This window comes from Phoxinus phoxinus, assembly GCF_949152265.1.
Source record: "Phoxinus phoxinus genome assembly, chromosome: 22".
Classification (NCBI taxonomy): domain Eukaryota; kingdom Metazoa; phylum Chordata; class Actinopteri; order Cypriniformes; family Leuciscidae; genus Phoxinus; species Phoxinus phoxinus.
In genome coordinates this window covers 13,872,767-13,899,202 of record NC_136897.1, presented here as the reverse complement: position 1 = coordinate 13,899,202, position 26,436 = coordinate 13,872,767, and the positions used below count along the sequence as shown (strand labels likewise).

Sequence of the window (26,436 nt, the reverse complement as noted above, 5' to 3'; positions counted from 1 at the left end):
GCTATGCTTCAGATGATCTCAATGCAAACCAGAGAAGCTCTCCTCCTCTGCTCTCTCAATAGAAGACGCAAAGTAAAATGATGCTCATTTCGATAATTAGATGATAAAATTATGAGCTGGCAAACTAAGAAAAAGGAAAATCGCTCTGCAGTTGACAGGTTGGGTTGAGAGCACTGATGCAAAGTGCTGATAAAAGCACATTAAACAGGGCAGATTTCCCTATCAATGAGTGTATGGGAGTTCAATTTCTTTGGGAAATCTAGAAGATGTGTGTGATATTGAGGCAAATTATGCTGAAATGAATCCAGTGTTGTGGCCAAGTCATTTATTGCTTCAGAAACAGGTTAGAACAAAACATTCTGTAAAATGTATCTAAAAAGAGCTGTTGCTTGTTGAAATTATGTAAGAATTTGGAAATAATCTATCCAGTGTAGATGTACATTATTGTGACAGCTTCACATTAATTTGAGTGTTCCTTGGGAAACAGTATAGTTTCCAATAACAATAATGTTGCTCAAAATGTTACATTGGGTATAATGGTTATGTATGATGAAAAATACTCGTATGTAGTCCTATGTAATATACTTAGTTTCCACTGTGTATTTTGGTATGGATGAGGGATGTCTCTTTAAGGGCTTGGCCGCCCGTAATGTCTATGAGGGCGTGCCCTAGCCTACTTAAGGTGTTTTGGGATGTTTTGAAAAGGGGAAGAAGCACCAGTGTTGTTGGCTGCGGCGATAGAGAATTAGAGCTTGTTCCTGATGGTTTGAGGGCATTTTCAAATGATGCATTACGAGACGGCTTTAATCGGGGGAAGAAGGACAGAAAATTGTTGAACCACCTGGACTGTTTTCTCGTGTGCGCGTGTCTCCGGCAAGAGGACGAGAGCTCGCACCCAAACTTTCGAATAGTGTGGGTTAACAGCCCGGCGATCGACGGAGCTGGTGAGATCAGTTTCATTTATTTGTGTTTTTTTGGGCGTTGTATACCGCTGGACTGACGCTCTACTTTTTCCCTTTTTGTGTGGATTACGTTTTTTTCCCGGGACATACTAACTAGAGGATACTTCTCGCAGACTACCTGTTTCCTGGCTTAAACGACTGTTGCGCGCTCCTGAGACAGCCTGGAAGTTTTTCTTTTAGTTTAATTTGGTGGACTGGGACAAAAGAAAGGGAAAACTGTGAGGGTGCACGGCTCAAGTGATTTGACTTGATAATATCCCGCGCTAAGCGCGTCATTCAATTGAACTGTTGGGTGTGTCTTTTGTGGAGTATTTGTTCAGCGCCGTCTGAATATTTATTCTGTTGCTGTGTTTTGTTTACTTCCTAACATCTGGCCATATGCCTATTTATATGATCAAGAAAGCAGTGAGTAAAGCAACATTGTTGAAGTTGTGTGATACTTGTGTTCATTCCAAAGACACCCATTGTGCGTTTATAGTAACACACCTGTTAAACATTTTTATTAAAAGGTGAATTGTTACATTATTACATCACAAAATGTAATTTAAAGGGGTCCTACTATGCCCTTTTATGAAGTCTTGATTTTGTATTTGGGGTGTACTAGAATATGTTTTCATGCTTGATTGTTTAAAAAAAACACATTGTTTTTCACATATTTTACATTGTTACAGCACCTATCTCCAGTCTGACTCAAACGCGCTGATTTTGACGAAGGCCCTCCGTCCAGATTCTGTTAAAAAAAATATCTCCTTTTGGAGTGGACTTTGAGCTTTGAAACCTTGCGCATCTTTTTTATCCTGAAACAGCAACATTACACACTAACTAAAGTTGAAAATGCATAATAGGACCCTTTTAAAGTAAATTATTTCTGCACTACTAATGTTACCAAGTGGAATTATAAAAAAAAATGACCATGTACAAACAAGTTTCCTTAAAACTGTCCAAACTGTCACTGGTCAGACAAACCGATGGTCACACCCCCAAAGTCATGTCATTGGCTGAGGAAAGTGTCAGGCTTTTTGGTTGGGTTGGTGGGGTCGATTGGTTGGTTGGCTGGTATTTGAATCAAGGAAAAATACCTAAACCTTAATATAAGATTTACTTACCAAATAAGCAATAAAAAGTAAAGTTAGTATAAATAAAATATATATTCTATTCATTTTGTCATGCAATTTTGCTAATCACCTAGAATAATTTTTTTGCATTTTTGCCTTTATTGAAATCACTTGATGCCGGAGCGCTGCACATATTGTTGCTATTTATATTGTTGTCGGGATGTTTAAATATTTTTATGCAAAAAAAATTATAAATCCTTAATACAATGTTAACTCACTAAATGTAGTCCTGATAAGACAAGACAATTTGCCACTAAAGTTTAAAAAAAAAATAATAAATTAATTCAAGACGTTATCTAAAAATAATAATGCTGTTTTGCTTGTCAATATTTTTACACAAACAAGATTTTTTTATACTTTTTACACATCTCACAGGACTCAGCCAACAAATTACAATGTCTCTGCATATTAAGCTTGGATAAGAGAAAGTATTTTAAGTAACATTAAAAATGACACACTTGAACTGTAAGACACTGAACTGCATCTATTCTGGGCTTGATCAGATGATTATATCCACACGTGTTTAGAAAAAGAAACATCTAAAGGCTGATAGAAAGACGAGATGTGCAGTAGCTGTCTAATATCTATATAAAAAAAAGACCACATGATGCCAATTTGAGCCATAAAGGAGGAGGGCTGAATCTGTCAAGCTTTAGAAGAAAGTGGATGTAATGGATGGCAAGTAAAAAAATAAATAAAACCTTCACAGAGTTTGCACGGTGCTGGAACACGGGCCTTAAGCGCATCTGGCCAGAAATGATGGCGTGAGAGTTCAGTCGGTTAAATTGGGTGACACCGAATGCAGTTAAATCAAACGAGCATGTTGGCTGAGGAAAGAGTAAATGCGTTTGGATTAGATGCAGCAAATCAAATAAAGCTACAAAGAAGCAGGAGCTCATGTAACCAGAGCACGGGAAGCTGAATCAAATAGCCTTTTACTGTGGTGGCTCAAACTGTGTACCAGAATTAGGCCTGACGAAGCATACCAGAGAAAAAAAAATATTAGGTGAACTAAGGGTGTGGTGGGTTCACCTTTGTAGTTCGGTTCTCCTGGTTCGAACCAAAAACCGAATTTACCGAACATCCAAAAAACTGCTGTGTGCTGGGCCAAATGCGACTGTTATATGTGCATAGATATGATGGTATTTTTACCACCTGAGAACTCAAAAAAGCTTATTAAATGTGTAAATGAGTCAAAAAACAGTGCCAGGAATACCTCCGGGTCATGTGATGGGTGGCTGACGAATCAGGGAAGGATACGCCATGACTGATGACATCCAATCATAGAGCCAAGCTTGAGCCTCTGCGTCATCGTTTCTAAAGTCCTCCGTTTTGACCGTCTTCACTAAAACGCCCTCTGGAGATTCAAAACGCAAAACGGGGTTGGCAGCGTTTCTAAACTTCTCCGTTTTAGGTCTTCGTTTTTGCCGTTGTAGTCTGGATGGGAGGTGCAAACGTAGCAAAAGGTCTCCGTTTCTAAACGAAAAACGTAGTAGTGTGGATGGGGCTTGAGACCCACTTTCTCAATGCGCACCAGGGATTGAATGACAGCGTTCACACTTATTCAAATGAACCGTACTAACAGAGCAATCATACTAGAGTTTGTTTTAATCAAATCAAAGCAAACCTGCCAAGTGTGAACACACCCTAAGTGGACCATCCTGTCTCTGTTGAGTAAACAATGTGTGATTATGTATCGAAACAAATCTTCAGATACAATCGATTTAGCTGGAATGGCAAGATGATGCTTGAAACACTGTCTTCCATCAGCGGATGAGTGTAAATCTCAGTGATATGAGAGAGAAAGACAAAGTTCTGCCATAGTGGCAGCAGTGCATTCTGGGTCTCCGAAGAGGCTGGCATGAGATCTTATCTCCTGTATCCGTCTCCTTTCATCTCATCTGCTCCAACATAATTGCTTTGGGTCTCCTGAGTAACATAGTGCTGATTGGTAACTCAATAACTTCTTTACAGATGATTAGATGAAACGTCAGTGTGTTGGAGAGTTTTTCAGGGTGTGCTAAAATCAGAGTGACATCAGGAATGAAGGACAAGCGGGCAGCTCAGGAGGGAGACGAGCCACGGACGCCTGCATGTACTTGAGATGGAAGTCATTTGATTCAGCTCTTTCTGGGTCATTTTAAAAACGGTAAGTGCTTTTGCTGTGACAAATGAGCAGGGAGGGCTTTGTATGGTTAACTTTGAACTTGACAGTAGTCCTACATTTCAATTAAACTGAAGGACACATCACCTTTGTAACAAAAGATAACTTGAAGCTGGCTTCATATTGACTCCATCTAGTTGACCGTGCATAATATTAAAAAAGCATTAAAAGGATTTTTCGGTCAGTTCCTTACACAAAAATATAGTGCTATATTTAAAAGGCTTAGAATATAGTGCACAGGTGGGCTGCATTTTTAATATATGGAGCTTTTTGTCATTTTTGGATATCCTTTCATTGAAAAGCTTTGTCAATATTCCTTTTTGCGTAGAAGAAAGTCATACGTGTGTAATGACATGAGGGTGAGCACATGGTGACAATTTTCATTTTGGATTAACCATTTCTTGAAATGGCCTACATTTAATAATGATGATAATAAAAAGCTCATATATTTGTAATAAAAAAAATAAAAACTTACCATAATATATTTAAGAGTGTGCATGTGGCAAGTCCCCCTAGTACAGCTCTTCTGAACCATAAGACCTGTCCAAAATACTTCCATTACAATGTAGAATCCTCATGACACATAGTTTAATGCACAACTAAATGGATTAATATGATATCAATTATAATAACATTACCTGTGTTTTAACATGGGAGATTTCAGAAAATAAAAAAGGCATGACGTTGACAATCCCACCTGATTGGAAGAAAAATATTAGTCAAGATAATGTTGACATTTCTTAACCAATGTTAACTGAAAATGCAATTTATAGCTTAATGAGCTACCTAAACTTACCAAAGAAATATTTTTGACGGTGTAACAACCTATTCAAGCTGATTCAATCATATTGAAGAGTATTTTTTAATTTGTTAAAACCAGACCATTTAGATGTCACAACATGAAACACATTTACAATGATTTATCAAATTAATTAAATGGCTGGAAAGTGTTAAATAAACACCATTTAGGTTCATTCCTCTGGCTGGTTTAGTAAATGGAAATTAAAAACAAAAGTATTGTACACTATAATATTCCCTCAACCACATATAAGCTTTTCAGGAACAACTTGTAACTAAAGCAGTAAGTAATGAGACTTATAGAGAAATGGTTAAATAATTTTTTTAGACGTCACGTGAATACCATAAAATAAAATAAAGACCACATAATAAAAGCTTGTTAAATAAATACATTTAACGTTTTATTTCATTAATTTAAGTATACAAATTTCTGTCATGTAATATTCTTTATTAGACTAAATATACCGGTAGGCTGTTTACAGTTTCCATATAGCAACTTGCCGCATTAATTTAAAACGTGCAGTCACAGTTGTGAGTTTATTTGCATTTTAAAATGGCTTCGAATGAGGCTCATCCAATCAGAACAAGTCTAAATGAAACAGTCCATTTTAAAAGTCTACCCTCAGTGTTAGTAACTCTTATAAAAAAATCGAGGGAATTGAGAGCAGCTCTATAAATGTTCTCTTAAAAGTGCTGACAGTCACAACTGTGTTTTCTCTTGCACCAAATGAAAATCATCAGTAAGATAAATACGAACGAGGAGCAGGGGACTAAACCCAGTACATTACAACAGATGGCGCACAGCGAAAGGTAAGAGCCCTTGTAATTGCAGATGCTCCCAAGAGCCCAAAACCAGATTTCAGACAAATAAACCAAACGGTGGGCCCTTGTGAGACTGCTCCACTTTTTGTACCCAAGGCTATTCTACAGCATCTGCATTAACCAAGCAGATACTAACATCCTACCTTGTGACCGCCGCACAGTATGCTGACATGCATTATAAGCGCTTTTTTCCCCTTTTGTAAAATGCTCCTGTATGATACTGGGTCATCTTATTCCCTTCATGTCAGCTGGATCAGAGACAGATAGACTCCCCTAGCTGTCACTATAAACAAAGCCTGGCCTTGTGACTCCTTAAAAGCAGACGCCCATTAGGTACCTGGAGGTTCCACAGGGGCGTGTGCTGGGCCCTTTAAAAAAGCCGTTGAGCAAGCAGCTGTCTATTCAAAGGTGTCACAGTGGCTTTGGCTGTAAATGAGAGCAAGGCGATGTGTGAGACTCTCGCAGGCGGATTTTGTTTGTTCTGTTGACAGGAGCCTCCTGCGGGCCAGCAAGGTTTGGCTGCCTCAGGACCTTACAGCTCTGAGTGTGGCAGCCAATTAACAGGATTAGAGAGAGGGACAGAGAGAGAGAATTCCCTGGACTCCTGGCTAACATCTACATTGTCACAGTGATAAGGTTCGAGAGGTACTTTCATTAACTGCTCAGCACACCAGCTGCAATGAACACACACTGGTGTCTCTACAGATTCCAAGTCTCTTCACTTCACTTCACTAAACCCAAACACACTGACATTGCCACTGCCCACACTACACGAACAGAAAAACAAAATATTCTTCTTCCTGAAATACACTGGCATCAGAAAGCATTTGGGCACTTCAGTTCAACTTAAAAATGTATGAATATCATTCCATTACGAAAAATACAAATCCAAGGGCCATTCATTTTAAGACACAAACACACATTTAAAGCCAAATAGTCTCAAAAATTAAGTTTGTTTGGTTTAAGCATGCCAAACAATGGAGTTATTGTTCAAAATGAAGTAAAAAGTACTTAATGCAAATGGAATTGACTTCATGGCCAGTTGGTTAAGTTGGCATGAAATGGAAATTGCAATCAGCTTTTCCTCTCTATTGTGACCTACTGTAGGGCAAGACTTTATTTTGCTTGTGATCCAAGGTTATTATTTTGAACTAAAACTAATAATTAAACAATGAAAAATAATTGTTGTTACTTCAAACTAAATAAACGTTAACTGAACATTTCTCATTTGCTTTTAAGTTTAACTCAGTGCTAAAATAACTAAAACTAAAGAAACTAATACTAATAAGTTAAAGTTAATAAAAGTTATACACATTAAAAAACTAATACAAATGTAAAAAACAACAAAATTACTAAAACTTCAACTAAAATAAAGTGAAAACATAAAACAAAAATAAAATATAAATGAAATATAAACAAAAACTATAAAAGTATTTAAGTGATACTAAAATAACACTGCTGATATGTCATGTGAGTGACAGGTTGCTGGAGGGGAGGGATCATTGAGTCATCACAGAAGAGATGTTGTTGCAAGAGGGAAGGAAGTTAAAGAAAAACATTTAAAAAAAAATTATGTCCACAGATTAATAATAAACACTGCAATTCAATTTAAAATTGTATTTGTATGTTGGTGAATTTAAAAGCCATTTCAAAAATTAAGTTTGTTCCGAGAGAAGCTACAGCATCATTTGTTGGATGGTGATGTGTCACTTGATGTTTTGTTTCTGATGCAATGAAATTGCATTTTTCAGTGTGACGTAAGTGTCCAAATACTTTTTTTGGGGGGAAAACAGCAAGAGAGGTTTGTCTTACCGAGAGCTACTGTTCCCATTAGAAAAGGTTTCCCGATTTGGGTGAAGTCATTCGTGGTCGCTTGGTGAACTTCTGAACCCACAACAAATGTCACGGCCACCTTGGGGCAAAGAAATTATGACAGGCTGTAAGACGCACGGCACAGAGCATCCGATGTAATCCAACCCACCAATAGATTCTCATTTCAAATGACATTTGCAGGAATATACAAAAGCAAAGAAAAAGTGCAATGACAAATGTCTTGGTAGTTTCTGTCAAGGGTTACTGTGGAAATGCCTTGGGGGAGCACAACCAACGAGTGTTTTACCACAAATTGATAGTTTTTAATGTCATGACCACTGAAATTGAGAAAGAGATGAGATACAATATACAATGTGATACAAGATACAATGTGAGAGATGAGAGAGAGAGAGAGAGGGGGGGGGTATGTGTGAGAGAGAAAACAATAGTCCTTGACCTGGATATTTGTGGTGCATGTCTAGCTCACAGCTGAAATAATATTTACAGGCACTATGCGATAAACATGCTGCATCATTGGGATAATTTTTATTAGCTAAATTATTTGAGGTGACACAGACATGTCAGTGCAATTTTAATCCAGTACAATTAAATCTATTTGTTTATTAGTATGTGGGAACTCACAAAATGTATGCGGCTGAGCAACTAGAAAGGCTGGATGGTACAGCTAAAAAAAATTGATTAAACATAATATTTATATTTTTTTCACCTTTGAATTTTGGTATTTATTTTTTTGATATTGTTTTCAGAGGAACAATCATTTAAACCAATGCAGTTGTTTGTTTAAAATGATGATTGCATGTTTTCCAAACCGTTACTGAACACAATGTGAATACATATTTAATAATTTTCATTTATTTAATGCACCAATATTAAAACAAATAATAATAACAAAAACCTTTATAAAAAAATGTATAATGCTAATAGGCAAGGCAAGTTTATTTATATAGCACATTTCATACACAATGGTAATTCAAAGTGCTTTACATAGAATAAATCTAAATAATCAAAAGAAATAAGAATAATTAAAAAATAAAATAGACATAAAATAAAATATAGTACAAAATACTAAATACTAATACTACAAATAATTGAATACACAAAATTTGATATTTAAAACATGCCAAAACCCAAAAGTAGACTTAACATTTTCGGTTGGAAATGCAAATAACCAATTTTTTGAAACGATTAACGTTAATCAAAACGGACAGATTGAACGGATTCACACATTAATGAATCGAACTCTACAAATCTAACGCAATTTTTTCACGAAAGACGACACTCCAAAATCAGTGTCGAATTGAACTCTAACGCAATTTTTCTACTAAAGACGACGCTATAAAACTAAATCATTGTCTAATTATTTCTTAACACGTTTCATCACTATGCACACCACACGATTTTAAGAAAAACATCACTAGTTTGTTAGCTGCTAGACCAGGCCTGTATTATAGCCTACTACACCATTTCAATATGCAACAAGTTAAAATTTATTGAGTATTAAATTGTGCCAGTTACCTTGTCTATTTTTACTCCAACCAAAGTATTCCAAAAAGCCACAGCAAAACCGACTGCTGCGTCTCTGAGCAGCACGCAGTAGTAATTGTTCCTGAATGAATCAGTGTGAACGAATCATTTGAGTGAACGATTCAATGGTTCACCCATTAATACTCTTGCCGCCCCCTACAGGAGTAACAAACAATCACCATTCACCACCGCTAATACAACACAAGTGGAGTGGGTGGAAATACAAATCATGAGCCATTTTATAGTCCATTACTTGCCAGTTAAAGGTAGGGTAGGTCAGAATTGTCTAAAAAAAACTTTTATTCAAATTTGTTTAAACTGTCTTTATATACCAATGCATAATTAAAATGTAAGTACTCTGATAAAAAGAGTATAAAAATCGAGTGACTCTAGACCGTTTAATCTTCATTAAACACAGCTCATTAATTCCATTCACTCCCACCTAAAAACGGGTGCGCGACTGCGCGCACGTGGGCAGAGCCAGTAATAACGGCGGTAGTCATGGCGACGTCGAGTGACAGTCGCGCAAGCCAATCCTGTGATTCGTCCCGAATGGAAATAATGAGCTGTGTTTAATGAAGATTAAACGGTGTAGAGTCACTCGATTTTTATACTCTTTTTATCAGAGTACTTACATTTTAATTATGCATTGATATATATAGAAAGTTTAATCAAATTTGGTAAAAAGTTTTTATATAAATCCTACCTACCCTACCTTTAAAGAGAACATATAAATAACAACACTTCTAATTTAAATAGACCACTCATAATGCGTATCTTTCCAGTGATATCATAGGCAGAATGGGAGATTCAGATCTTATTCGGCGCTGTTATTATTGTGTTCCAGGAAATCACAGGACCTTCCTGTTGTGTTAACCCCAATTCTCACTATAGTCGGATTGCCAGAATATCCAACACGACTGGCCACGGGAGGACGGTAGTACTGAGCAGAGAGGGGCTGCTCTTCTATCGGGAGATGACAGCCCACCTGTGCGGCCAGACTCGGTGTGCAGTCGCGTCCGAGCTGTGAGATTGTTAATGGAATTTTGCAGCACTACGTGCCCGTGAGAGAGCAATGAGAAGCTCCTCAGAAACAGCCTGCCTACATCTCACTGCCCACACATGCAGGGCCAGGAAATTACTCCCAATGAAGGCAGACATCTCACTCCCTCTAAAGCTCAGAAAGAGCGAACGTTTTGGATACATACACATCACACGTCCTAAATAAAATAAATAAATGTGTCCAAAACGTTCTCTCCTTCGCATTTAACAAAGCTATTTACATTTTATTTGGTTCATGTAATTTGATACAACTATACTTTTTAAAATATACACTTTTAATATTTTTTAAAACTATTTTTTTATATTGTTTAAAATGCCTGTAATTGGCAGCAATGTTGCATTTATTGGATCAAAATAAAGTAGCTAAAAAAACATTAATAGTGTTAAATCACAATTTAAAATAACTCTTTTCTATTAAATATATTTTTTTAAATGTAATTTATTCGGCAAAGCTGAATTTTCAGCATCATTACTCCAGTCTTCAGTGTCACATGATCCCTCAGAAATCATTATAATATGCTGATTTGGTGCTCAATAAGCATTTCTAAGTAGTATCAGTTGAAAAGAAGTTGTGCTGAATATTTTTATGGAAAACTTTTTCATATATTTTCAGGATTTTTTGATAAACATTTATATGAAATCGTAATCTTTAACATTATAAAGCTTTTAGGGTTTTGCAGTATTTTCAATACTTTTTATAATGTAACATTTTCATTTCATATTTTCTGTTAAATACTTTGATAACATCTGTCATGCAGCTTTAATGTGTACATGGGCCTTTGATTATCTATATGTGGAATTTACAAGTGACAAATATTTCTATAACCACATTTATTTCTGAACAAGCATGAATGTGTAGTACTATATGAGCAGAAGAGGAAAAGCTGGTGTAGAGAGTATCTTTTGTTTGTAAGTAAACATTCCGCTTTCAAGGACCAGGGAAGAGTGACCTGGATTACTGGGAAGACATTCCATTAGATGCACACGTGTGAGCTTTGAGCTCAGAAAAAAACAAGATCACATAAAAGTGGCTCTCTGTTTCCTTTTAAAAGGCCTGTATGGTGGAGGGAGACCAAGCAAAGACTGTGATTAGCCTCTTTCTAACTTGACATTGTCAAAAATCTCGAGTGATATCTAAGAAAATGAAGTGTAAAAGCATATATTACCTAACAGAGGCTGTTCGCTCAAATCTCATGGCTTTGTCTGAGAGTGTCCTACCCAGCCCTTCAACATCTCTCCTTGTTCTCTCTATTCATTCCTTTTGTTTTGAGCATTGCTGGAGCTGAGAATAGGGTGGGAAAGGGCAGAGGTGCTTTCCCAGAGGAGAAGCCCTGGTCTGCTTAGCATTCATATTGGCATGTTTAACACCGAACCTAAAGGCATAAGGAGGGATACGTTCACAACCTGATTGGTCAGCTTTTATGACACAACCTATATTTCGAGGCGGAACTTAATTAACATCCAATGCTGTGTGCTGGTCTAAATGCGCTCGTTGAATGTGCGTAGCCTACATATGATGGTATTTAGACCAGCTGAGAACTCGTGAAGAGCTTATAAAATGTTTAAAGGAGTCAAAACAACAGGGATCCCTCCGCAAAGACACTCTTTGTGCAAGGAGACGCAGTTCTGATGCCTGTACTGAACTGTGATGGGCAACATCACAACTATGAATATCTTCTACATATTTGGTCTGTGTTGCGTTCATATTCCATTCGAACCGCACCAGAGTTCGTTTAGAAGCAGACAGAGACCCATGTTTTCAGCGGTCTCGGTCCGCTTGTTTGGTGCGCACCAGGGTTCGGATTACAGCGTTCACCCTTATTCAAAATGAACTGTACTAACAGATCAATCATACCAGAGTTCGTATTAATTAGGGCTGCAACAACTAATCGAAAACAAAAACAAAATCGATAATGAAAATCATCGACGGCGATTTTACGGTCATACTCTTATTTGTAAGTGTCACAAATTCACGCAAGTATTTCCATTTTGCATGAAGGCTTGTCCTGTCTTCAGACTTGAATGAGTGCCGGTGACAAACGGGATGCATTAGAGGGAGACAATTAAAATTCAGCGCAAAAATATAAATTTAGCTGAAATTTTGCAACAAATGTGTGTTGTTGGACGTTAAATTTAGTTTTAAAAGCCAACATGTAATTTAAGTATTTTATGTGAGTGGTAATTGTAAAGGGATAACAGCATGTAATTGGATATAAAAGTAAGACGTTTCTTACATTTACAGGATAAAGAAATGACAGTAACAGGATACTGTGTCCAGTTAACAAGAAGTTTGTGTTTTTATTTTTTATTTATTATCTTTATTATTATCTTCATTTTTAATGTAGGGATTTAAACTATCCTCTGTAGTTCTTTTGTACATAGCATAGATATATATTCACTATACATTTTCATAGCATTCAGTTGGCACTGACAGATTAGGGATATAGGCTGTCAATAAAATAAAAGTGGGCTTTTTTATCAAATTAATCGAAGAAATAATCAGCCAACTAATCGATTATCAAAATAATTGTTAGTTGTAGCCCTATCGAACCAAACCTGCCTAAAATTCCTTAGGAGAAATAAAAGACACAAATGAGCCTGAGAAGTATTTGAGAGAAAAAGAGTCAAAACTTAGAATGTGGTAAAAGACACCTAACATCCCTTTTAAGGAACATCCCTATTATAGGAATATTTTATTGCTCAGAGGCTGCTCTTTTTAAGCTCTAGAGATTTAGTTGTGATTGATGTTGCATTTTTGATCATTTTCACAAAAGTTTCATGGCCCCCAAAATATTTTGTTGTATGAATTTCTGAATATGCAATGTATCAAAAGAAAGAACAGAACCTCTGCTTTAAGAACAAAAATCTACATTTTGAGCAAAAAGCAGAGTGTTTTTGTCAAAGACTGAATCCAGATAAGATTCAATACGATGATCAAAACATTGGAGTAGATTGAGTTCATCAACACCCCAAAAGCTACACAGTCCTATAACTCGTCCTGGGTCGACATTTAATTCAGTAACATTTGATTTATATGGTGTTTAATGTTGATGATCGCATAATTTTACATATGCATATGATTACATATGATATCGCTTGTTCCTACTTCGCCTGTGTTTTGATCAGAAGATTCTGTACTCTTTCAAAAGATGGCTAATAGCGTATAACAGTACCGTACCGTATAACAGTGAAAACACGGAAAGACAGACATTTCTGTAAAATGGCGGGGAAGCGTTTTCTCACAAATGACGGAAATTTCCATCAATGGCAGGAAAAGAATTAACTTTGTTAGGCACAAATTTTCCAAAAATGTTATCGATCATTTGTTGGTAAAGGGTGAGAGACCTGAAGAGCCACATGATTTTTGTCAAAGAGCCAGGTTTGGCTCGCGAGCAATAGGTTTCCGACCACTGGATTAGTGGAAGACAAGAATGCAATTTCCTTCACTGTTTGAGATAGCATCCATAAATACACAAACATTCACTCTCACTATGATAATAGACACAAAGTACACAAACTGATATAGTCAGACAACAATACACACATCCGTCGACCAAACACCTTTAGCGCTTTCTAAGTAAAGCAAATCCTCTCTAAATGCATGAAGGCCACTCCAGCGGCTCCAATCTTCTAATGCACACAGGGGACCAGATGATGGACTGAGTGAATCTATTTCACGGAGCATCAGACTAGCGGGAGAGATGGTGGAGAAAGAGGACAGGTGGTTGGGGAAGCTGACATCTTAACCCCCTCGTCTGCTACATCGCAATCTTCTCGACGTCTTTTGTCTACACACTTTTGAGCGAGAGAAAACATGACAGAAATTTGCTTTCGCTCTTCAGCCGAGCTGATATATACACCCTGACAGACCGGAGCAACAGAAGTTGTTCTTCATTTCGCAAGTCAAATTACAGTAGTTGCACTCGCTAAAAAGTTCAACATTGCTTTGCTGTACTGACGGCTGAACACAGCCTGCTGTGAAGTGATAATAACCCTCTCCAAAAGAGTTATATCTTATAGCACAATAAATCTATAGAATGTATCCTGGTTGTGTATTTCTTTTTTAATGCCAAGGTGAAAGATAAACTCCTATATAAAATGGATAGTTCTGACTCTGCAATCTGAGATTTATTCAAAACTGTTGTGAAAAAGCAAATGTACATTCACCTGTGATCACAAATGAACTGAATTCACAATTAAAGAAATAGTTTGCCCAAAATTGCCATAATTTATTTGCTCATAAAACTCATCCAAAATTATAAATTTCTTACCCAAAAAAATCTTGATTTAAAACTATTTAAAAGAAGGAACATTTTAGGTTTGTACAAGACTAGAATGAATATGCAAATGAGCCCCGCCTCCACTCACTCATACAGGGCCATCTACATGTCGATGTATCAGAATGGTAATGCGTATCGCTCTCTAACCGGACACATAACGTTTAATATGATTTGCCTTTGGCTTGACTACGTTATCAATCAGTTAAAAATGTGTTGCAAATGTTACACAAATCATGTTCCCGTTTGCCATCTTAGAGTCACACACGCTCTGCCTTCTAACAATCAGTATAGAAACGTTTTGAACAACTCAGAACGTCTGTGGAGAAAGGCATTAAGTTCATTACATTGTAATATACATCATAGGCCTTTACATAATTCACCCAATTCATAATTCAAATGTACCCAATTTTTCATACCAACAGAAGAATATATCTTCTCTTGAGACTCCCCTGCTTCAGAGCAGTTAATTATATGCTAAAGCCCACCCACACGTCGTTGTAATTGGTTACAAGGTAGATTTTTTGACGCGAGAAACACCAGCGATTTTAAACCGTGTTTTTGAGACTGTCTTTTTATATTCAGCAATGCGGTTGACTTATGCATTTGCACATCTTGTCTTAAAGCATATTGAAAACACCACATAGACATTTAAACAACATTAAAAAGTTGATTTTCACCAGAGGGGATCTTTAAAGTTGTGACAAAATGTTTAAGGATTATGTCTATTTAGCTCATAACAACAAGTGAAAAAGCAACACATTTATTGTAACAAATTATCAGATTATTTGATGAATAGAAGAGGTGGGGCATTTTGTCTGATTTGCAAATTGCAATATCATGCTTGATTATATTCCAGTAAAAATAATTAGCTATTATTTTAGAGATATATTAGAAAAATCTGTTTATAAAAGTGAAAAACGAATGTGGCTTCCCGCTGAGGCAGTGATGCAGTGTAAATGGCCTATTTTATCTCTGCCTCTCAAAGGGTGAGGTATAAATACTCTCTTGACCATCTTGCAAAATGGGACACAAACCACAGGTAAGAGGAAAAGAGTGGATGTTATTTTGAGTTTTTGAGAGAGGCCATACTAAAGAGTGTGCAGCTCTCAGACAAAGAGGTCATTTCCGATCCCTTCGCATGATAAAATACGCTATAAAAAGTGTAGTGAACTTTTTCGGATGTCCGTTTTAAAGGACAGCAATTCAGCTATTGCACATTGGAGGCTTTGATGATTTATTAATAGAGCTACACAGAGAAACACTAGGGGTGTACATCTACTCTACTGGGGCACGTGGGCTGAGCCAGACAGCTGACAGCACAGTGGAGAATCTGGTCTCCTGACACTGATCTGTTTGGTTTGTGCAGTCCTCTACAGAACCGTATATGCACAGAGCTTCGGTCTTCGCTCCAAAACCAGCACAAATAAATAAGAGAAAAATACAAATACACCTAAAATAAACTTGGTTCTTGGCCATAAATAATAGTTTAATGTTGGACTTCTTATTTGAGCTATAAAAAATGTATAGTATCAAAGTGTCCACTTCGAGTTTTACTATACTTACCATTACTCTCTGGAATACTTGATTCTGGTTTGGTCAACCGCGACACTGAGTGGTAAAACGAGACATTTCATAGATTTCCATGCCAGCATACCAGTCAGACCTAATGAATCCATAAACCTCTTTATGTCGATACAAAGCACCTTTGATTAATTTTGATGAAGTTTTTATAAGTTTTATGCATTACCTGAATTGTTTTTAATGTACAGTTCTAAAATAGCATCATGTATATTTTTTCAGACACTATTTTGAATTGTCGGAGTGGAAATATAAGGGACTGCTATTGCTCTTATAGTACTCAATATTTAATTAAAAAATAATATTAAATACAGTAATGGTATTTTTTTTACAGTGTTAGTAACTACTGTATATGGTAAAGTTTTATGTAGTACTGTCTGGATCAAAACGCTTGTAATTACCGTTTTGTACAGATTACCTTGACACTTCAAGTTAACATGGAACTATTCAATCTGGTTTCTGCAAGGTTCACCACACAGAGCCTTGTTCACATGTTGTGCTTGTGTCAATTTTAAATGAGTCAAGCGTCTTGCACTGATTATCACTTCAATAGAGAGACGTAAGTGTCAAGCAAGTTTTTTCAGTGTTGCGCTGGAGACATCGGTCCAACAACACTTAAGCCGGGGTGTGGTGGGGTTTTGACGATCTGCCCACTGGAAAAAGTTCAGGTGCTCCCGATGGCCAGTCAATCTGAGAATAATTTTAAAGGACAAGTTCGGTATTTTACACTTAAAGCCCTATTTACAGATCGTATCTGATGAAATAGAACGGTTAAGTTTAAAATTTGGACACATGTTCCAGTCCCGAGAATTTTGGGTTTATTTCGCTTCCCCCCCCACCCCCACACAATGGTTGTCTATGGCCACTGGAAGATTCCTTCCTAAAACACATTAAACTTTCGTTTACAAAGACGTGAAACTCACCGAGTGGTCAGGGGTGTTCACTGATACGGGCCCAAAAAAAATCGCTGAAAAAGATGCTTTCCAACAGGTTTTATCGTAGTGTTTGTCCACCTCCATTGACTTGTATTGAATGTGCTGTGTGAGGTACGATATTCCTCCGCCGCTTCTTCTTCTGCTTCTTCTGTGTATTAAATGAAATGCCAGCGGTTTGCTTGCAATCGGCAAAGGTGCATTATCGCCACCAACTGGTGTCTATTATTCAAGCTCTCAACGGAAGAATCTGGGTGTGACGCGTTTGGCAAAATAGGTCCACAAACGCTAAATAAAACTAAAATTCTCGGGACATGAGCATGTGTCCAAATTTTAATCTTAACCGTTCTATTTCATCAGATAAGATCTGTAAACAGGGCTTTAAGTGTAAAATACCGAACTTGTCCTTTAACTTTAATTCTAGCACTGGGGCTTCAGCCCTTATGTTAATGTTTACGATATATTCATGGACTTCCAGTTTGTCAATGTTTCCTAGGGCCTATACCATGTGGCTGTTTGCTAGTGATGTGACACTTTCATGTGCACACGCTCCATGAACTCAGGATCATAGCAAAAGAGTTGACAGAGAAAGTTGATGATCAGCGTCGTGGTAGCAACATTGAATTGGTTTGGTTTTGTCAACTTGAAACTATTCCTTTAACCCTGAGTTTGTTCAACTACCATCATGGTATATGCCCCTGGACAAACATCCTTGTTTCCTGTGTTTGTATTCAATTTGCCTTCGTCTCCCGCCACTCATTTGTCATTATAGTTACCAATTATGTTCACCTGCCCTTCCTCGTTATCTCCTTGTATTTAAACCCTCAGTTTTGTTCAGATTTGTCCAGTATTATCTCCCTCTACACCCTGCGCCTAGTCTCCGTTGGTCCAGTCCAGTCTCCATCGTTGCCGCTGGTTTCACCCAGTCCCCCGTTTACTTTGTTGTCGATGGTCCCGTCTAGCCTTCTTCTCCCTCCTCTGCCAAGTCCCTCCAGCTCCTCTCCTTCTGGCTTTCTTCAGCTCTTCGGCTCTGCCTACGGTGGCTCCGGCGACCTCTTCAGTTCTGCTTTTGCCGGCCCCATTTCAGCTCTTCGGCTCCTCCTTGCTCCATGCTCCCTCGTCTCCACCATGGACCGTCATCCCAGTGGCCCTACAGGACCCTCTTGACTGGGTTCACCCTGGTATCGCCACAGGTTTCCAGGCCTCCAGCTGTGCCTCAGCCTTCCACCACTTCAATCTCCTTGTATTTAAGCCCTCAGGTTTGTTCAGATCTTTGTCCAGTATTATCTTTGGACTACATTGCAAAGCTGTTACGTTTTCTCCTATGTCTAAGCCTTGTTCTTTATTGGAGAACCTGCTTTGTTTTTGCTTAAAATGTAAATTGGCTGTGATCAGATCCATCTCTCATTCTCCTCTTCCTTGCCTGAACCACTGTAACACTGATAGCAAAGCTGAATTTTCAGCATCATTACTCCAGTCTTCAGTGTCACATGATCTTTCAGAAATCATTCTAATGTGCTGATTTGGTGTTATTTTATTATCAATGTTAAAAAGTTGTGCGGTTTTTTTTTTGGGGGGGGGGGGGGGGTTGATAATTTCTTTTCATGATTATTGGACTAAAAAGGTGAAAAGAACAGCATTAATTTAAAATAAAAATGTATTGTATTATTATACATGTTTTTACTGTCACTTTTGACCAATTTACAGCATCCTTGCTGATTAAAAGTATAAGTTTCTTTGAACAACTTACTGACCTCAAATTTTTGATCAATAGTCATTTACCAAAAACACATTGTCGAGAAATGGCCTTGCTTGTTTGAAACGAGAATCAAACAGAAATGTGTACTTTGCCAGACTTCCACTGAATATCTCTTCACTTTTAAATTGTGCTTAGATTATTTACTGATGCATCTCGCAGTTGTGTTAAAATTGCACTCCATACACTGTGTTCGCTGACAGTCATGTATCACCTCTAGCTCTTCAGTATTTCTAGGTGTTGAAGTGTGATGCTGACAAAATGTGAAAATCACACGTAACCATGTGATTCACTGACGCAATAGATGAATGATACCATAACTTTAATTTAAAAAAAGATAATAGCAACATTTGCAGAAAATGTATTTTCCGTATTTTAAGAAATTTTATAATGATTGCTTAATTTCAGAAAATACCCCCTTAATTAATCGTTTAGATTAACAATACAACATATTAAAACTTTAAGTTCAACATAACAGAATGTATAAAAAAATACTTTAATATTCATTTTCACTCAACTCTAAAGACTTACTGGGAATACAATGTTGAAAATCCCATCTAATTTCCTTGAAAAGAAGTGTCTTTTTAAGTACAGTAGATTTAAAAAAGCAACAATTTAAGTGGACTGTGTGGGTTAGTCAGGGATAAGTATCATAATAGAGCCTCGCTCTTCCTCTGCGTCTCTCTGTCTGTGTCCTTCAAAATTACCTCAATAATGAAAATGATCGATTTCAGATTGTCTCGACAGCGGCTACCCTTGTGTAAAGCTAAGGAGCGGATAGATCTATTGCTTTTTCATATTACAGCTTTATTGTTTCTATTCTTATTTTTGTCTGCAGAATGTATGGCACAGATGGGGCAGATGGAAAGTCTACTAGTTGAAGGAATTAGCACATTGCCTACAGATCTCGTGTTCGGCAGCGAGACAGGCGGTAGTTGAGCTTAATTGCTGTGTCCTGAAACCCCGGGCCGTGAGCCGACAGGGTGACATTTACATGCTTTGAGAGGCACTTTTGATTGTGGTTTTATGAATTACATGATTAGAGGAGATTTTGCCAGCTATTCTAAGACACGCTCGAAGCAGATTGCGCTGATTAGCTAGATAGTGCCTCCCAAAAGTCAGGCCTCATGCTAGCTGCGACATTTAGGAGAAGTGATTTACCAGCTTGGCAGTGAATTGTTATGATGAGGTTACAACCTTATGGATTCCTGGAGTGTGTTTGTGATGGAGTAGTGGAGCTCTTCAGCAGAGACAATAAATAAATCATCATGGAGGGAGAAAATTGATTTTTTTTCTCTCTGTCTTTCCCTGACATATTGTGAAATCAAAAAATCGTTGGGAACTTTGAGGAAGAAAGAACCATAAGTAATCAGCATCTCTGACATGAGACAAACTTGATTAACCCTGCTTCATAATGCATTTAACTACACAGAGTGGGCAATCATAGACTATACAGACTCTGTTACAAATCAATTCATTTTCAGCATCTAACAAAAAAAATTGTATTGACCTAATGCAGGGCCCACGCTGAAGTTACAAGGGTGGGCCTTTTACCGCTCCCTTCTGGGAAGTAGTTGCAGTCACTGAACAATAGCATGTAGTTAGTTGTACTGAGAAATGCATCCCTTACAAATAAGTACTGTGGTAATACAATAGTACATTATTGCTAATAGCATGATACTGAATCCATATGCCTATAACTGTATTTAAAAAAAAACATGGTATTACAATGGGACATACAGTATACAAATATTATATTGACAAGAAAGTAAACTAGTGTTTCATTCTTTCATTCAAACTGTTTGCCGAATCAGACTGAATCGGTCACTGGTTCAGCTCTTTCCTGGCTCATTTCCTATACCAGTGACAGAAAGTATTATCACTACACAAGGGTATAAAACTGCCACTGCTCCGATTACACAGGGTGTTCCTCAAGGTTCAGTTCTTGGCCCACTGCTGTTCATCAGTTATAAGTATATAGATATTGTGACGAGTGTCCCGGTATCTCATCAGCGTCGCCCTGGAAACAGAGGCAGAACACCTGCACTTCCTCGTTACCGGCTGATCGGTCCCAGCTGCAGCTCGTCAGCATTATAAGCCCAGCAGTTCTTGCCACAGAGAGTTTGACCTCCAGAAAGACTGCAGCTAATCTCTCTCTCAATCCCTGTAGATAGCAGCGTGTGACCGGATAGCCGCCATCGAGCACGAGCACCCTGCACAAGGATCAAGGAGAAGAGCACAGACTGCACCAGCGCACTTCTACACCTGTTTGTCACCTTTTCACCATTTGTGTGTCAATAAATCCACCCTCCGGGCATTAATTGAAACAGTCCTTGTCGTGTGATTCTTCACCCCGTGACAAGTGGTGGAGAATGTGGGCAAGTCAGGGAAGAATCACCGACAAGCAATATCACCTTCTTTGACTGTTCTCATCCCTTTTACTGGAGTTTTTTTCATCCTCTGTCACAGGTGCGCTCTCTTCCCTTTCCCCGATATGGAAGAACTCCTAAAGCATCTCACCGAGGTCAGCATCCGCCAACAACAGATAGTGGAACACCTGGCCACTCGGCAAGGACAGACCGAGCAGGAGCTCGTAGCTCTCCAGGCCGCCGCCGCCCCACGCGTTCCGCGACCAGATGCCCAGGCACAAGCAACCAAGCTGCTCCCAAAAATGACCCCTCATGACGACGTGGAAGCATTCCTGCAGGTGTTCGAGAACACAGCAACCATGGAGAGGTGGCCTGAGGGTGACTGGACACGGGCTCTGGCCCCCCTACTGACCGGTGAAGCTCAGCAAACGTACTTCGCTCTCCCCACCGCTACCGCTGCCCAGTACGCGAAGTAAAATGGGAAATTCTTGCCCTTGGGCTTATCCTCTACCTGCAGTTTCACGAGTGGGAGTACAAGTCTCAACTGCCCGCCCATGCTCAAGCTGCCGAGCTCACGCGGCTTGCGCATCACTGGTTGCTGGACGGATCCCTCTCGGCCGCCCAGGAAGCGGAGCGCGTGGTCATCGACTGTCTCCTCCGGGCTCTTCCCCACCAGGCGGTCGACATGAGAAATCAGACCACGATGATCGAGCTCGTAGGGGCCATAGAACTGGCGGATGCGGCCCAACAACGGGACGCTGGGGAGAGAGCACCACCGTTTCCCCGGAGGGTGGGCCAGGAGCGACGCTCACCGGAGGGCATCCCGCGACACCAAAGCAGGCCGGCAGTCCCCTACCCACGGGATGAGCCCATGCCAACGGAGCCGCCAACACCTCCTACTCGAACCTGGCTGACCAGCTGCATCGTGCACCATGAACTTCCCGCTGGGGCCCCTGAAGCGGAGGTAAAGGTTAAACGGTTCCGGGCCGTTCTGGATTTTGGCAGCACCGTCAGCCTGGTCCAGTCTCACGTCCTTGCCCCTCGCACTGAATACAAGTCGTTCCTGCCAATCACCTGTGTCCATGGAGACACTCGGCACGTCCAAGCCCGCTGAGTGACCATCGTCGCCGCTCCAGGATCCTGGCCAGTGGAGGTTGGAGTAATGAAAGACCTCCCGGTACCGGTGTTGATCGGCCGAGACTGGCCCGGGTTTGACTGCCTCCTAGCTTCTCTCACCCAGCCTGCCAACCCGGGGAGCAGCCGTCGTAAACGGGTGCCCACGAAGCAGCATCATCAACGGCCCGTCCTTCTGGCCTCAGATAGCGGGAGAGATGGTGAGTCCCCCTCTCAAAATCCTAATCTTTTCCTTGATGTGTTCCAGCAGGTGACAGGAGGGGGCTCATTTGGCCGGGAACAACGGGAGGACGACCGGCTGAAGCATTGTTGGGCCAAGGTTCGGATCCTGGACGGAAAAGAAGTTCAGCCTGGGCCCCATCCTCTCCCGCATTTGCGGGTTCAGAAGGGCCTGCTATACTTTGTCGCACAGCGGAGGGGGGAGGATCAATTACTGCTGGTGGTGCCTCGAACGAAGACGGAGACCGTGCTGGAGTTGGCACACTCGCACCCCATGGCAGGAGATCTCGGGCCGGCCAACACGGTCCAACAGAATGGACGCCAAGGTGAAATTGTTCTGCCAGGCCTGCCCCACCTGCCAGGTAACGTCACCCAGGAAGCCTCCCCCAGCCCGCTGATACCGCTACCCATCATCGAGGTGCCCTTCGAGCGCATCGGGATGGACCTTGTGGGCCCGTTGCCTAAGTCTGCCCGGGGACATGAACACATCCTGGTGATCGTCGACTATGCCACCCGGTACCCAGAGGTGATCCCCCTGCGGAAGGCTACAGCAAAAACCATCGCTCAAGAGCTCTTCCTGTTGTCTAGCCGAGTTGGAATCCCAGCGGAGATCCTGACTGATCAGGGAACTCCCTTTATGTCCCGGCTAATGGCTGACCTCTGCCGGCTGCTGAAGGTGAAGCAGTTGAGGACCACGGTCTACCACCCACAAACGGATGGTCTGGTCGAACGTTTTAACCAGACTCTGAAGCAGATCCTAAGACGGGTCGTGGCTGAAGACAGGCGTGACTGGGACCTCATGATCCCCTACGTCCTCTTCGGCATCCGTGAGGTTCCCCAAGCCTCAACTGGCTTCACCCCGTTCCAGCTCCTCTTTGGTCGACAACCACGGGGCCTCCTGGATGTGGCGAAGGAAGCCTGGGAGCAGCAGCCGGCAGTTCATCGTTCAGTCATCGAGCACGTAAGGGAGATGAGGGAAAGGATTGACCGGGTCATGCCATTAGTCCGGGAACACCTAAGCAAAGCGCAGCAGGCTCAACAGCGCCACTACAACCGGGCGACCCAGCCATGGGAATTCCGTCCCGGCGATCGGGTCATGGTCCTAGTCCCCACAGCCGCATGCAAATTCCTTGCTACCTGGCAAGGGCCGTACACAGTGCTGGAGAAGATCGGCCCGGTGACTTATCGAATCCGCCAACCAGGCCGGCGAAGAACGGAGCAGCTGTACCACGTCAACTGGCTAAAAAAGTGGGTTGGGACTAGGGAGCAGCTCGTCGCTCTCGCCTCTACAGAAGCCGTAGTGGTAGACACCAATCCCCACCTCTCGACCGCCCAGAAGGGAGAGCTGCAGCACCTGATCGGTCAGTTCTCTGATGTGTTCTCCCCTGTTCCTGGGCAGACCAACGTCATCCAGCATGATATCCAGACGCCTCCCGGAGTCATCGTCAGGCAACGGCCCTATCAGGTCCCTGAGACTCGTCAGCGAGCTATCGAGGAGGAAATACACCAGATCCTGAAGTTAGGGGTGATCAAGCATTCACGCAGCCCATGGTCCAGTCCAATCGTCCTGGTCCCGAAACCGGATGGCACCCTCCGTTTCTGCAACGACTATCGCCGCCTGAATGAAGTCTCTCAGTTTGACGGCTACCCCATGCCGCGGGTGGATGAGCTTCTGGATCGGTTGGGAAGGGCCCGGTACATCTCAACGCTGGACCTCACAAAGGGGTTATTGGCAGGTACCCCTTTCAGAAAGTGCCAAACCTAAAACTGCTTTTTCCACCCCTAGTGGCCACTGGCAATACCGGACCCTTCCCTTCGGCCTCCACGGGGCACCCGCCACGTTCCAGCGTATGATGGACATCCTCTTACAGCCCCCATCAAGCGTATGCTGCGGCCTACCTGGACGACGTGGTGGTCCACTCCGTTTCGTGGGAGGATCATCTAGAGAGATTGCGGAGGGTGCTTTCCGAACTCCGGAGGGCTGGACTCACCGCCAACCCCCGCAAGTGCCACCTTGCACTCTCAGAGGCAAAGTACCTGGGGTTCCAAGTGGGCCGAGGACTGATTCGCCCACAGGAGAAAAAGGTGGAAGCCGTACGCTCCGCGCCGAGACCGACGACGAAAACCCAGGTACGAGCCTTCTTGGGGTTGGCGGGGTATTATCGCTGCTTCATCCCTAACTTCTCCTCCTCAGCCGCCTCCCTGACAGATCTGACCAGGAAGGGGCAGCCAGAGAAGGTGCAGTGGTCGTCAGCATCGGAAGAGGCCTTCCAAAGGATCAAGGAAGCCCTCACATCCGAGCCTGTCCTCCGAGCCCCAGATTTTAGCTGAAATATTGATGATTGGCTCTGCTACCTCCGTCAAAAGGATGTCATTTGATATTGATGGGGTTCATGTTAAGCCTTCTTCATCTGTCTGTAATCTGTCCCAAAAAAACTTATTGCAGGATTACAGTATATTTAAAACTCAGCAGCAAGAGTTCTCACCTCCACCAGGTGTTCTGCTCACATTACTCCTACTATATGATCTTCACTGGATACCCCTTTGGCATCACGTATTCACTTTAAGATATTACTTCTAACATTTAAGGCATTAAATGGTATTGCACCCCCATATCAGTCTGATCTACTCTGCCCTGACCGGTCCCTTAGATCATCTGAACTTGGTCTTTTGTCCATGCCTCGTTTTCGGTTGTCGACTGTAGGTGGAATGCCATTTAGTGTTAATGCTCCTAAATTATGGAATTTACTACCCATTACACTTCTTTGCCTACCTTCTAGACTCAGATAAAACACATAATTAATTTGTTTTTTTTGGATAATGTGGCACTATGTGTTTGCAATGTGGGTGTGCAAATGTATTGTAATAAACAATGTAAAGCGACCATATGAGATTCTACACAGTTCAGCGCATTTGGATCGGTGTTCGGAGATTGACTGATAGAGACTGTTTTTCAAAGATAGCTTCTGCCTGTATACGCGAAGTTGACTATGTATAAAATATCTTCTTATTAAACTGTCTGGACACTGTCAAAGTTCTCAATGCTTCGGTTTGAAGGTAGGGACCCTCATTATGCTACCGTGTTAGTGTGGGGCTATTTTGAGCCTTGTTAGTGGTATTAACAAGCGATTTTTATTTGTCATTACTCAATGCCCTATATACTAGCGTTATAGGTTAAACTGTTTTTAGAGATAAAACTATTTACATTCGATAATCATGAAAACAAATCTCAGATATTGGTTGACTAGGTAACAATGTGTAATTAGACCAAAGGTTCATTTTGCGCCAGAGTTCTCCTTTAAGGTTAAATATTAGGGCTGTAACGATTAATCGCGATTAATCGAAATCCAAAATAAAAGTTTGTGTTTACATAATATATGTGTGTATATTGTGTATAATTATTTTGTATATATAAATACACACACATGCATGTATATATTTGAGAAATATTTGCATTTATATACTGCATATATATTTTTATATGATTTATATTATATATACATATAACTATTTTATATATAAATAACACATTTTTATTAAATATATACATGTGTGTGTATTTATATATACAAAATAATTATACACAATACACACACATATATTATGTAAACACAAACTTTTATTTTGGATTTCGATTAATCGCGATTAATCGTTACAGCCCTATTAAATATGCACATCTGTAAGATTAGCGAAACTTAGATTAATAAAATGACTGATTGGTTGTTAGTATGGAAGTTTGTGATGTATATATATATATACTGTATATATATATATATATATATATATATATATATATATATATATATATATATATATATAATTTATAGCAACAATCATTTATAACATATATGGATTTTCTGATTTTGTTGTTATAAATGATATGTCATA

General features: G+C 40.2%; 1 protein-coding gene across 5 annotated transcripts in view; it reads right to left on the bottom strand.

The window, feature by feature from the left end:
• LOC306990424 (uncharacterized protein) overlaps positions 1-26,436 on the bottom strand; it is a 142,070-nt gene that overhangs the window by 61,916 nt on the left and 53,718 nt on the right. For all 5 annotated transcript variants that reach the window (XR_013795869.1, XM_079597246.1, XM_079597245.1 and 2 more), the window contains exons 9-11: positions 7,674-7,773; positions 4,880-4,938; positions 4,717-4,781 (exon numbers count right to left, since the gene is read on the bottom strand). Coding sequence is in view for 4 of the 5 variants with exons in the window: in XM_079597246.1 (XP_079453372.1) it covers positions 4,717-4,781; positions 4,880-4,938; positions 7,674-7,773 (224 nt within the window). In the remaining variant the exon portion in view is untranslated. The remainder of the gene's footprint in view (positions 1-4,716; positions 4,782-4,879; positions 4,939-7,673; positions 7,774-26,436) is intronic.